This window comes from Notolepis coatsorum (assembly GCF_963971535.1).
Source record: "Notolepis coatsorum genome assembly, chromosome: 7".
NCBI lineage: Eukaryota > Metazoa > Chordata > Actinopteri > Aulopiformes > Paralepididae > Notolepis > Notolepis coatsorum.
The window spans coordinates 105,881,955-105,896,988 of NC_140171.1; the positions used below are offsets into that span (position 1 = coordinate 105,881,955).

General features: G+C 46.7%; 1 protein-coding gene across 1 annotated transcript; it reads left to right on the forward strand.

Moving 5' to 3' along the window:
- The first annotated feature begins 526 nt into the window (after window positions 1–526).
- adra2a (adrenoceptor alpha 2A) lies at window positions 527–3,906 on the forward strand. The gene is made up of 2 exons (XM_084319307.1): window positions 527–825; window positions 1,073–3,906. The coding sequence occupies exon 2, from the start codon at window positions 1,283–1,285 to the stop codon at window positions 2,618–2,620; it is 1,338 nt and encodes a 445-aa protein (XP_084175433.1). The 5' UTR covers window positions 527–825; window positions 1,073–1,282; the 3' UTR covers window positions 2,621–3,906.
- Window positions 3,907–15,034: the final 11,128 nt, after the last annotated feature.

Below are 15,034 nucleotides of genomic sequence, written 5' to 3' on the forward strand. Positions count from 1 at the left end.
GTTATCCTTATTGCACTTTGTCTGCGCGCGCTCATGCGCCACAAGCCATGTTTACACAAAACACCCCAAGTAGGTCTAGTGACTAAACATACTTCTGCTATTTTGCCAAACCTCGCCTAGTTTTCCATTTAAGACGGCCTAAACTGTCAACATGTGATATGTGCACACTCACAGGTGGGCGCCACACAGCCGGTTTCAAGAAATTATTAAAGCCATTTCCCACCCACCACAGACAGTATTTCACTGTGCTTTTTCTGTCTGGTGGTGGCATAGAGCCCCCCAGTGAGCCCCCCAGTGCAGCTCTGACACCACACCGCTCTTCGCGTGTGAAGTGCGCGCTGTGCGTAAAACGCGTGCCAGATAAATGGAGTTATGATAAAGTAATAATAATATATTAAAAAAAAAAAAAAAAAAACAGCCCCAGTTAATATACACGTGGTGTGGCTCCGGGTGCTAAGCAACGTAGGCTAGTAGGTAGGGGTTATAAAGGGAGGGAGTGGCGGAGTGTTCGGCACTGAGCAGAGACTCCGCGCACAGCAGCAGCAGCAGCGCCTGGATAATAACATGATTACCGCTCTATTAGCTCCGCTAGTGAGGCGCAACTAGATGCGGCGCAGGGCTCGCTCTGTGGGAAGAGAGCCGGGGGAGAGAGAGAGTTGAGAGCATGAAAGCCGATTCCATCCATGATCCACGGTGTGGACGAAGTGGATTGTCTTTGGTTTTTATCGATCCGCATAAATAAGTTACCTACTGACATTGTTTTTTTTCTTTCTTTTTTCTTCCCCCTCTCACGTCACGGGGATGTGACACCGCGTCGTGCTTGAGGTAAGTCGTTTTCTTCATGAACATACACTTTCACCCCAGTGTAAGGTAGGCAGCCTATAAAGTAATTATCTGTAATGAAAAAGAAATAGTCTGTATTGCTATTTATTCAATGTAAAGACGGCCGGCTTTGCTTTCCAGAGATACTGCTTGAAATAGAATACACAGTGATATGACATGAAAGCTCATGTCTACTGTTGATGGCATTGAAATATCCCCCCTCCCCTCTCTGCACCCCTCCTATTTTCAGATGAACTGATGCTCATAATAACTGCTTTGAAGACACAATGATTGGCACACAATGAAACGAAAACACCTCCAAACACCACAGAAGAGTGCTTCAAATCCCCTCACCGGTCTCGCCGCAAGCTGCTATTCCTGTCCATTTTAGTGGATGCCATTTGTTAACCTCACGTGAACCCGAGAGAGAGAGAGTCCGGAAGTGGGCCAATCTGCTCCAATGGGGTGTGACGACGAGGCCAACGACACTCTGCCGGGACGAACCCCCTACAGCCTCCAGATCTCCCTGTGTGACAACGCCACCAACGGGACTCTCCCGGGACGCGGTGCCCCCTACAGCATCCAGGTCTCCCTGCCCCTCTCGGTGCTGGTCGGGATGCTGATCCTCCTCACTGTGTTCGGCAACATCCTGGTGGTCATTGCCGTGTTCACCAGCCGGGCCCTCAAGGCTCCCCAGAACTTGTTCCTGGTCTCCCTGGCGTCGGCGGACATCTTGGTGGCCACCCTGGTGATGCCCTTCTCCCTGGCCAACGAGCTGATGGGCTACTGGTACTTCGGCGAGGTGTGGTGCGAGATCTACCTGGCGCTAGACGTCCTCTTCTGCACCGCCTCCATCGCCCACCTCTGTGCCATCAGCCTGGACCGCTACTGGTCCATCACGCAGGCCATCGAGTACAACCTGAAGCGGACGCCGCGGCGCATCAAGTGCATCATCGTGGTGGTGTGGGTCATCGCGGCGGTCATCTCCTTCCCGCCGCTCATCACCATGGAGAAGGAGAGCGAGGACGAGGCGCAGGGCCCTGTGTGCAAGATCAACGAGGACAAGTGGTACATCATCTCCTCCTGTATCGGCTCCTTCTTTGTGCCGTGCAGCATCATCGTCCTGGTCTACGTGCGGATCTACCAGATCGCCAAGAAGAGGACGCGGGTGCCGCCGGGCGACCGGAAGAGGAAGGAGATGCCGATGACGCCGACCGCCGCCGCCGGCCGGAGGGAGAACGGCCTGGGCGATGGGGGCGAGGACCGCCAGTGTCACGAGAAGCTCAACGGCGGCGAGCACGGCGAGGCCGAGGGCAAAGGGGGGGCGGAGGAGGAGGAGGAGGAGAAAGGAGCGGTCAACGGGGTGGACATGATGGAGGAGTCGTCGTCCTCCGACCACAAGGTGAGCAACCCGTGCTCCATCAAGAAGAAGAGGCACAAGGGGAAGACCAAGCTGAGTCAAATCAAGCCGGGGGGGGACAACGGCGCCCCCAAGAGGGTCCTGAGCGCCAAGGGCAGCCGCTGGAAGGGGCGGCAGAACCGGGAGAAGCGCTTCACCTTCGTCCTGGCCGTGGTCATCGGGGTCTTCGTGGTCTGCTGGCTCCCCTTCTTCTTCACGTACACGCTGACGGCCCTGTGCGAGTCCTGCTCCGTGCCCGACACCCTCTTCAAGTTCTTCTTCTGGTTCGGGTACTGCAACAGCGCCTTGAACCCCATCATCTACACCATCTTCAACAATGACTTCCGGAGGTCTTTCAAAAAGATCCTCTGTCGGGGCGACAACAAGAGACTGGTATGATGGACTGCTAGCTCTTTGTACATTGTTTTATGTTTTTTATATACAGTACTGGTAGGCTATATACTGTACATTGTGAAGTACATTGTGCATGGATCGGTGGCTTAAGAAACATCTAGGTGTAATTGTTTTTGAAAGATTTTGACCGGGACAAGCTCTACGTGCTGCGACACATCATCATCATCATCATCATCATCATCATCATCATCATCATCATCATCATCATCATCATTTTTGTTTTTTAAATGAAATTCCCTCAGGACATCGGTCGCCCGCAGCTTGAACACAAAACCTAAATATTGCACAAAAAGCTCCCAACAGCACAGTGACTCTCCGAACCACGTCTCCCCACTTCTTACGTGTGTGTAAATAATGTGAATCGCGACAGAACGTGTGTGGCAAGACCCCATGATATATGTTGTACTTTTGAGAAGGTATGTTGTACAAAATGACCCCCGTCTGAATGTTTGTGTCTATTCCCATTGTTATTATTGATACAGTGCTGTGCCATTTTATACTATGATACCGTGATGTTCAGGAGGGTGACGAATAAACACGATTTCCCTGTCGGCGTACACGCTGAAGGTCATCTGGTTGATTACATTACACTTTGGACACTACAGTGCACCCAAACACACGCATGCACGCACACACACACACACACACACACACACACACACACACACACACACACACACACACACACACACACACACACACACACACACACACACACACACACACACACACACACACACACCATTGGGTTGGGGGTGGGGCAAAAACAAACTGCATAGAAAACACTGAAAGAAGGCATTCCTCCCTGATGAGGGAGATAAGAAAGAGTTGTACTTCTGTGGACACGCGAGGCACTGTGGGAATTAAGAGGACGGTCCAAAAGCCCTCTCTCGTACTGTGTTTGGACAAGAGGGCGCCTGAGCTGTACTCAAACAGCAGAGTGCTAATTCACTAGCCTGTTGAATCTGACCTTATGGTGGGATTAGAAGAGGGCGCTGCCTCTTAATGGACTTGGAAGGAAAACCTGTAAATATTAACTACACAGTTAATTTCCTGTTGTTGATTCGCGGATAATGTGATCTTCGTGGTACTTGGTACCTTTTGTTTGTGCTTGGAGTGGCCTGGAGGGTCCGTAGTCCAAATGTTTCAAATTCTAGTGGTAATTAGTGTGTTTCTGTCTATTTTTCACGCACGGAAACATGGCAGAATAATTTTACTTAATTTTCTGGGGGACTTGGCTGATAATAGTTTTCCGAGATAACGCAGGAGTGCATGATGAGGACAGGATTAACGGTTCATTTGCCATTCTGCGTACTATGATATGCATCATTAAATAAAGATATAGAGCCAGTCGAACCAGAACCTGATAGACTGGTCTCTCTCTGTCATTATGTTCTCTCTCACTTTCTTTCTCTCTCCCTCTCTCTCTCTCCCTCCCTCTCTCTGTCTCCATATATCAAGAGGAAGGGCTCCATTATTGAATGAATAACAGTAAGATACCTGATCAGACATTCAGAAAACGTAACATTGAGCAAAGATGATACAAAAACTAAATTGTCTTGTGATTGTGACTTAGTAGTCTGACGTGTGTGTGTTCATGTTTGTGTGTTCATGTGTGCGTTTATGTGTATACATATATATGTATGTGCGCGCATGCATTGCGTCTCTACCCCCCCCTGTCTCACACAACAAGCAGTGATGTGATTAGGGGGGGGATCTGCTCGCTCACAGAGCCAGCTGTTGAAGGCGGCAGGGCCCCCCTGTGGTGCCGCCTCTGGGGAATGGATCAGCGACACATGCCGCCTCTGAGAGCACGGCTGCCGCTCTGAAGCACGGGCACAAATGTGCCACCACCCGGAAAAATACGGGTCATGTCGATTTTAGATGAGGGAGTGGGCATCGGGGCTAACGTCACGTTTGACCTGGGCAGCTGCCTCACTTTTGATGTATGTGTGTGTGTGTGGGTGTGCATGCGCACAGGTGTGCATGCATGTATCTGGGCCGTATGTTAGTTCCTGTGAAGAAGGGGCTAGGCCGGGTGGGAGAATGGGTGTGTCTGTGCCGCGCACATGTAGGTGGCTGGAGTAGGAGGTCATGATGACAATGAATGTGCATCGAAACACCACCCACGTACTTCAACCTGCGCGTGGTGTGACATCCACCTAATCGAGGTGACCACGGTGCTGTTAGTTCTCCGGCGTTATTACCGGTGACTCACTGTTGTTTACTGACTGTCTGGTTAGCTGCTGGGCCTGCCTGTCTGGTTAGCTGCTGGGCCTGCCTGTCTGGTTAGCTGCTGGGCCTGCCTGTCTGGTTAGCTGCTGGGCCTGTCTGTCTGGTTAGCTGCTGGGCCTATAGGTCTGACTGTGGTTAGCTGCTGGGCCTGTCTGGTTAGCTGCTGGGCCTGTCTGTCTGGTTAACTGCTGGGCCTGCCTGTCTGGTTAGCTGCTGGGCCTATAGGCCTGACTGTCTGGTTAGCTGCTGGGCCTGCCTGTCTGGTTAGCTGCTGGGCCTATAGGCCTGACTGTCTGGTTAGCTGCTGGGCCTGCCTGTCTGGTTAGCTGCTGGGCCTCTCTGTCTGGTTAGCTGCTGGGCCTATAGGCCTGACTGTCTGGTTAGCTGCTGGGCCTGCCTGTCTGGTTAGCTGCTGGGCCTATAGGCCTGTCTGTCTGGTTAGCTGCTGGGCCTGCCTGTCTGGTTAGCTGCTGGGCCTGCCTGTCTGGTTAGCTGCTGGGCCTGCCTGTCTGGTTAGCTGCTGGGCCTGCCTGTCTGGTTAGCTGCTGGGCCTGTCTGTCTGGTTAGCTGCTGGGCCTATAGGTCTGACTGTGGTTAGCTGCTGGGCCTGTCTGTCTGGTTAGCTGCTGGGCCTGTCTGTCTGGTTAGCTGCTGGGCCTATAGGCCTGACTGTCTGGTTAGCTGCTGGGCCTGCCTGTCTGGTTAGCTGCTGGGCCTATAGGCCTGTCTGTCTGGTTAGCTGCTGGGCCTGCCTGTCTGGTTAGCTGCTGGGCCTGCCTGTCTGGTTAGCTGCTGGGCCTGTCTGTCTGGTTAGCTGCTGGGCCTGCCTGTCTGGTTAGCTGCTGGGCCTGCCTGTCTGGTTAGCTGCTGGGCCTGCCTGTCTGGTTAGCTGCTGGGCCTATAGGTCTGACTGTCTGGTTAGCTGCTGGGCCTGTCTGTCTGGTTAGCTGCTGGGCCTGCCTGTCTGGTTAGCTGCTGGGCCTATAGGTCTGACTGTCTGGTTAGCTGCTGGGCCTGTCTGTCTGGTTAGCTGCTGGGCCTATAGGCCTGACTGTCTGGTTAGCTGCTGGGCCTGCCTGTCTGGTTAGCTGCTGGGCCTATAGGCCTGACTGTCTGGTTAGCTGCTGGGCCTATAGGCCTGTCTGTCTGGTTAGCTGCTGGGCCTATAGGCCTGACTGTCTGGTTAGCTGCTGGGCCTATAGGCCTGTCTGTCTGGTTAGCTGCTGGGCCTATAGGCCTGACTGTCTGGTTAGCTGCTGGGCCTATGCCTGTCTGTCTGGTTAGCTGCTGGGCCTATAGGCCTGACTGTCTGGTTAGCTGCTGGGCCTGACTGTCTGGTTAGCTGCTGGGCCTGACTGTCTGGTTAGCTGCTGGGCCTGTCTGTCTGGTTAGCTGCTGGGCCTGCCTGTCTGGTTAGCTGCTGGGCCTGCCTGTCTGGTTAGCTGCTGGGCCTATAGGTCTGACTGTCTGGGTAGCTGCTGGGCCTGTCTGTCTGGTTAGCTGCTGGGCCTGCCTGTCTGGTTAGCTGCTGGGCCTGACTGTCTGGTTAGCTGCTGGGCCTGACTGTCTGGTTAGCTGCTGGGCCTGTCTGTCTGGTTAGCTGCTGGGCCTGCCTGTCTGGTTAGCTGCTGGGCCTGCCTGTCTGGTTAGCTGCTGGGCCTATAGGTCTGACTGTCTGGTTAGCTGCTGGGCCTGTCTGTCTGGTTAGCTGCTGGGCCTGCCTGTCTGGTTAGCTGCTGGGCCTATAGGCCTGACTGTCTGGTTAGCTGCTGGGCCTGCCTGTCTGGTTAGCTGCTGGGCCTATAGGCCTGACTGTCTGGTTAGCTGCTGGGCCTATAGGCCTGTCTGTCTGGTTAGCTGCTGGGCCTATAGGAGTGACTGTCTGGTTAGCTGCTGGGCCTATAGGCCTGTCTGTCTGGTTAGCTGCTGGGCCTATAGGCCTGACTGTCTGGTTAGCTGCTGGGCCTATGCCTGTCTGTCTGGTTAGCTGCTGAGCCTATAGGCCTGACTGTCTGGTTAGCTGCTGGGCCTGACTGTCTGGTTAGCTGCTGGGCCTGACTGTCTGGTTAGCTGCTGGGCCTGCCTGTCTGGTTAGCTGCTGGGCCTGCCTGTCTGGTTAGCTGCTGGGCCTGACTGTCTGGTTAGCTGCCGAGGCGTCTCTACAATTCGTAGCCGCATTTCTGCAGACCCCTCTCTGATTCTGGTTAGCTGCTGGGCCTGCCTGTCTGGTTAGCTGCTGGGCCTACAGACCAACAGTCCGCCCATACAGTATATCCCTGGAAAATGATTTGAACAAACAGATCTATTTCCAGGGGCCTCGTTAAGAATGAGAGCAATCATCTGTCACCATCCCAGAGAGACAAAGCAGTGTTGTGATCATCGGAGCTCTGCTGTAATTCACTCGCAGGGAGCTGGGCTAGAAAGGAGACATGAGAGTTTCCCGTTCTCATTCAAAAGCGACATCTGATGTCTCCCAAGACCCCCCCCCCCCCACCAAAGCACCCCCACGCCCCCCCAGCCCCCCCAACCCCCGCTACATTTATATGAATAGAACATTATTATAAAGTGTTTACCGGTCCTGTAACAATGGAAAAATTCAAGGTGGAAAATAAAACAATTGTACACACCCACTCAGGTGCCTAACACACACACACACACACACACACACACACACACACACACACACACACACACACACACACACACACACACACACACACACACACACACACACACACACACACACACACACACATGCTCACACACACACACACACACATGCTCACACATGGAAACAACATAAAACCCTTGCAGTTAAACCCACGTGAGGATACTGTGTTGTTTTGAATTTATAATAGAATAATTTATAATAGCATCAACAATATATATTAGTTAGTGACTATATATATATATACAGTATATATACTCATTCCATTGTTCAGAGCCTAATTATGTGCTGAACATATAGGCTCTGAACAATGGAACTAGTGTATATATATATATATATATATATATATATATATATATATATATATATATATATATATATATATATATATATATATATATATATATATATATATATATATATATATATATATATATATATATATATATATATATATATATATATATATATATATATATATATATATATATATATATATATATATATATATATATATATATATATATATATATATATATATATATGTATGCTGTGTGAGAGCTGAAGGCATGCTATAATAGAAGGGGCAGTGAGGGCCTGGAGTGGGCTGCTCTAGTGTCTATAATCGTCCCTCTAGTCAGTGTTGATGGACATGTTTGTGGGTGAAGGAGATTATATTTAAGTACTCCGTTATTTCCTCACTGTGGCCTTTGATGATGTCGGCCACTTTTGTTGGCTTTTAGCCCTGTAAAAAGATTAGCCCTGTAAAAAGATTCCTTAAATTTTTTTAATAAAAAGACAAAAAAAAACATCTCAGCCCTGTTAGCCAACTTTTGCGGACTCTAGTGTGCTGCTGAGCAGTGTTGTAGTCGAGTCACTAAATCTCCAGTCCGAGTCGAGTCTTGAGTCCCCAGTGTTCAAGTCCGAGTCCAAGTCACCAAAGAAGAGCCTGAGTCGAGTCCGAGTTGAGTCCCTGTTACCCTAGTCTGAGTCCGAGTCATCAAGGTTGAGTCTGAGCTGACATACAAATAAAAAAAGGTTCTACATTAAACATAAATTACACAGCGGTCACCATTTCAAAAGGGAGTTTATTTACTTTGTGACACAATAGCCAAACAAATGCACTAGCCATCAATATCTTATGCCAAATGATTAGGGCCTATTACAACAAAATGTAAATGAATAAAACTGTATTTATCAATTAACAAGTCAGAGTCCTCGTCTGCACCTTCCGAGTCCAAATGCAGTCAATGCTCGAGTCAAAGTCCAAGGCATCAGTGCTCAAGTCCAAGTCGATTCACGCATACTGAAAATCAGTCCAGGACTTGGACTTGAGTACTACAACACTGGTGCTGAGAAGGTACTAGTTTCACATGAAACTAGACAGCCTAAGGAATCCAGAGGTAACAACTCTGTTGGAGTGGACTCAACCTTGATGACTCGGGACTCGGACTAGGGTAATGGGGCCTCGACTCTGGCTCTTCTTAGGTGACTCAGACTCGAACACTGGGGACTCGAGACTCGACTACAACACTGACCTAAGGAATCCACAGGTACACACAGCTCTACATGCAGCTTCTCTGGGAGGGGAGTTAATAATACTGTTAAGTTGGGCAACATAAGAGGGAAGAAACATTCCAGGGCCATTTTCAAAGGGGTCCCATGGCCTCTCACCTCGAGATATCTGAATCAAAAAGAGTCTCCCCTTTACAGATATGCTCAATTTATGCTAATCCCATGGGGCAAAACCATGCAGTGGTTTTTCATGTACTAGTACAAATTAAATATGTACATATTTAAAAAAATTGTGCGTTTGCCTGCATACCACGGCCCCTAAACAGAATTGCATAAATTGTATGCATTGGTATGATAATCTGAGACCCTTGTGGATTCAATGAGCCCATGTATTCATGTGTGATGATGTTAGTTCCCATAGTAACCATTTAAATGTAGTGAGACCATTAATTCTTTTCTTTTACTTGGCTTCACTATATAAAATGGCCTAATGTGACGTCTAGGGGGGCGACAGTGGCTCAGGAGGTAGAGCAGTCGTCTGGTAATCGGAAGGTTCCCGGTTCCGATTCCTGCTCCTCCCGGGCCGTGTGTCGAAGTGTTCTTGAGCAAGACACTTAACCCCACACGCCTCTGCTGTCGGTGTGTGAATGTGTGAGTGAATGGGTAAATTGTGAGCTGCTATATAAATGCGCCATTTACCATTTAGGATAATCACAACCTTATGAAATTTAACAAGCACAAACTAGACACCTAGGGCTTTCAGAGGATGTAGGATACAGAAACTACCACAACCTAAAGAATGCTTATTATACGTTGTTTTATCCATGTTGAGAGTGAATAACAGGTAGGCAGCGAGGTGCAATGTAGTGCTTGCTCATGAAAAAAGTCGGTGGACAGCGCCTGGTGCTGAAATAACAAACAAGCCACACCACATGTGTGGTGTGAAATTAAAACACCAGTTCAGTAAGTCATTCAAACTTTATCTCTTTACTTATATATGACTGACGGCACCACACATGTGAACAGTAACAATGCAATTAAACTGAAGTCAAATCAGAGCAAAAAAAGCTGAATCTGCTTCAAGAAGATGCGCTACATTAGGTATATAAGGAATTACAACAAGACATTTATTAACTAAATATAAAATACTATTAGGCTTTTAACCCTCTAAAGCCGGGCGCAACAGTAGGGAGACCGGGGCACAGTGGATCAGAAATATTATATTTCAGCTTTTTTCCTGGCTTGATGACAGCATGGTTCTGGTCTATTGTGGAATTGATAGCAGAATATGTTCTCTATAAAACATGTCTATCATATCCTGCCAACTGCCAAATAAGAGATGCTGAGATGGGGTTGAATGTAAAAATATATTTGATCCACTGTGCCCCAGTAACGGGGTACAGTGGATCGCTACCTGGGGCACTGTGAATCAGTACAGATATGATACATTATTTTTTCACAAACAGCATCTTTATTGTGTGAACGAAGCAAAACTTTCATGTACAAATAAGACATGTCAACAATAGACATATCAACCACACCAACAGTTGAAAATACTGAAACAATATGAAATGTTTTGCTATACTAGTAGCCTATGTAAAACCCAGCATAGTGCTGGGAACTTTCGCACACGCATCTGACACATCCTGTACATTTGGGAAAATGAATGTGAATGATACATCATGGTCTCTGACTTCTGTCTGTCCAGGTTTACTGATGTACAAAGGACCCCTCCTGGCTACATTCCTATCTGTGAACAAGATAATCACGGCAACACCTAACATTGTATTATTTTCATGGTTATAATGAAAAAAATTCATCGCAAACTAAACGCACAACAGTGCTTCAACATATTATTCAATATTGAAAACCATCAGTTGCAGATGCTGAATTGTTTTACAATACCTAGTGCAGCATATTTGAATACAAGGAGAAATTGACTGGAAATATCATATGGCGTGCAACACGTGCTGTGCCACCATGTTGAATGGGGTTGGGCAGCTTTGCTACAACATCTTTAAACAAAACTTCTGATATGTCATCGATATTTGGGAAAATTAACGTGAATGACTTTGGTTTCTCACGTCGCATAAACTTCACTTCAAATGTGGTTTCATCAGCATCCACAATGCGGCTTTTGACCTGCCCTACATACATTGCATTGGTTTTCTTTGTTGCAAACTTTGTCAACACAAAATCTGTTGCATTCAGAGCATTGCAATCCGGCAATTCTAAATCCTCTAGTTGGCCATCATCAAGGTCATCATAATCTGATGCGTCATCACAAAGTCTTCTTGCATCATTTCATTTCATTTCATTTCAAACCTTTATTTATACTCGTGAAAGCACTGAGGTTTCCCTCATTTACAGTGATGACGATCAACAAAGGACACAAATATCATAACAGTTAATAATTACAATGAATTACAATTACTACAATGATGGATTAAAAACAATTACATGATTCAGTACATAGGTCAAGTGCAATGCCTTTAAACTCCATGAATGACGGGAATGTTCCGAGCTTTAGAGTCTTTTGCAGGGTATTCCATGTGTATGGAGCATCGTAGGAGAAGGCAGATTTTCCAAGCTCAGACCGAACTCGAGGCACCCTGAGCACAAGCCGATCATTCGAACGAGTTTGGTAGGTGACAGCACTCCAGACCAACAAAGATGTAATATAAGGTGGAAGTTTGCCAATAATTGCTTTGTAGATAAAAAGATACCCATGATAACTACGTCGCAACGAGAGAGATGGCCAGCCTACCCTCTCATACAAAAGACAATGGTGAGTATCATATTTGTCACCCGTAATAAATCTTAGGGCGGAGTGGTAGGCAGAATCCAAAGGCCTTAATGCAGACGCAGACGCATGCCTGTAAATGACATCACCATAGTCCAATATTGACAAAAAAACAGCCTGTATAATTCTTTTCCTACAGAACATAGGAAAACTAGCGCGGTTACGGTACAAGAAACCAATCTTTTGCCGTAATTTTGTAGCTAGGTTATCTATATGGAATTTAAAAGAAAGTTTATCATCCAGCCATATACCAAGATATTTATACTCACTAACTCTTTCAATATACAAACCATTTGCTGTTGTTAGGTGTAGCATGTCATAATCTATAACCCTGGCTCTAGAAAACATCATAGACTTGGTTTTACTAGCATTAAGCACTAACTTGAGTTTAGCTATATATTATAGCTATATAAGCTATAATAGCTTCCTGAACAGTATCCGCAATGCAGTAGACAACTGTATCATCCGCATAAAGATGAGCCTGACAACCTGCTAGTGCTGAAAGACTAGAAACAATATCATTAATATAGATTGTAAAGAGGACCGGCCCCAATACCGAACCCTGTGGTACACCCTTAGACAATGGCAGGAAATCAGATTGAAAGTTACCTGAATTCACAGATTGACACCTTGAAGATAAATAGTCCTGAAACCAAGCACAAGCGGCTTTATCCAGGCCAATGCTAGCTAGACTATTCAAAAGCAAGTGATGGTCTACTGTATCAAACGCCTTTGAGAGGTCTACAAAGAGAACTGCACAATGCTTCCCATTGTCCAGGGCTGAAATAATGTCATTAGTGACCAAAGTAACAGCTGTAATAGTACGATGATTTGCTCTGACACCTGATTGGTGAGTACTTAGCACTGAGCAACTTGAGAAAAAGGTTTTTAATTGGTTGTTTACCAAGGTCTCCAGTGCTTTGGCTAGGCATGATAGTTTGGAGATAGGACGATAGTTATCCATCTTATCCCTATCCCCCCCTTTGTGCAAGGGGAGCACCTTGGCAGATTTCCACACTTGCGGGACTATGCCAGATGCAATAGAAAGGTTAAAGATGTGTGACAATGGCTCACAAATGACAGGGGCTGCCAGTTTTATAAAAAAATAGTCTAAATTGTCCACACCAGTAGAACACTTAGGGTCTATGGATTGCAAGATATTGAGAGTTTCACTAGATGAAAATGGCTGGAAGGAAAATGTAGGTACACACGAGGCATGATCGAAGATTGGGCTAGGGTCAGAGTCAACATCCAGTGGAGCCAGCCCAGTAGACAACCTGTCAAATAAGGACCCAGCCTCAATGAAGTGTTTATTGAAAGCAAGACAAATTTCCTGAGGATCCGAGATTTTACAATCAGCCACATTAATACACAATGGCAATGTAGTAGGGTTATTTTTTGACAGGTTTACTGCACCCCAGAATTTAGCTGGGTTAGAGTAGGAATTCGAGACTAAGTCTAAAAAGTAATCAGATTTAGCCTTCCTCACAGCTGCAGTAGTTCTATTTCTAAGTTGTCTGAAGGAAAGCCAGTCTTGCGTATCCCCAGTGCGTCTAGCACGTGACCATGCAGAGTTCCGCTCAGAAAATAATGCTGACAGCTCACTTGAGAACCACGGTGCCACCCTATCCTTAATCCTAGTCCTTTTATAAGGAGCATGTTTATCTACAAAGCAATTAAATGTCTTTATAAAAGAATCCAGTGCAGTTTGCACATTATCAGACCCTGCTAAACATAGCCTATTATTAGTAGCAATGTCCTCCAAAAAGGTTTGGGGGTTAAAGATTTCAAGATTTCTTCTTTGAACAATACGCGGTCTTGATTTCAGCAGCTTTGTGGATCTAACACAGACCGTAGGACAATGATCACTAATGCCTAAATCAAAAACACCACTAGCAGAGATCCTGTCACATCTGTTAGAAAATATCAAGTCAATGAGAGTGGATTTAGCATGATCTTTAGGGTTTGGTCTAGTGCTCTCAGTAATCAACTGAGTAAGGCAGAGGTTACCACTCACCTCCTTCAGGTAACTAGAAGCAGCATTTCGCCAGTCCAAGTTAAAATCACCCAGCACTAGCATCTCTGAATTAGAATATAATGACAGTATATCCATAATTTTATCAGTAGCACTAGCCTCAGCTTTGGGAGGCCTATAGACACCAATCAAAACTAAAGAGTTACAAGGCCCCAAATCAACCTTCAGCACAAGTAATTCGAAACACTTTGGAACTGTGATGGTATTCAATACTGAAACAGACAAACAGGATTTTACATACATTGCAACACCACCCCCTCTGCCAGCTCTGTCGCTTCTATATAAATTATAGTGCTGTAAAGCTGCAGATGAGTCATTGTCAGATTTTTTTAACCAGGTTTCCGATAAAACCAGAACATCAGGATAAGCCTGAGATACTAAAATGTTCAGATGGTCTAACTTATGTTGTTGAAGGAGGCTTCGTATGTTTAAATGGATTAGGCCAAGCCCTTTCCTATCCTTGAAGGCAGATGGGCTGTTCAGACTAACTGTGGCAGAGACTGTATCATTAGGTACAGAGGTTATGGGAACAGAAACCTGAGACAAGGGGTGTACATATCTCTCATTTTTAAGATCCACCAGGTTACTCCTGACCACACCCCTCTCTTCTACATAACTGCGCCTACCACGCGACAAACCATCACATACAACAGAGATATTTTTAGGAGTAGGTCCATCAATAGGGCTTTGATCCGCCTGATCCCTGGGAGTGGCTTTAAAAACATGGACACAAGGAACTATGAGATGGATCGGACTCACCCCATTTCAGGCCACATCCACTGTTCTATGTTTTCGGACCAGTTCCCTACTCCCACTCACTGCGGATCTCAGAGCCATGTCCATACCCATGGAGAGCAGCCGGGCTCCATTCCAGGTGGGATGAAGGCCATCCCTAGCAAAGAGCTCCGGACGTCTCCAGAAAACATAGAAATTATCTATATAGGGAATCATCATTAGGCAACAGTAACCCTTCAGCCAGATATGAAGTTCACGGATCCTGCTGTACTTGCCATCCCCATACCTAGGGGAGGGAAAGGGACCAGAGATAATGCAGGATTTATTAGATGACTGGACTGTGGAGATCAGGGCCCTAAAGTCCTCCCTCAATAACTCAGACTGTTGATACCTAATGTCATTAGACCC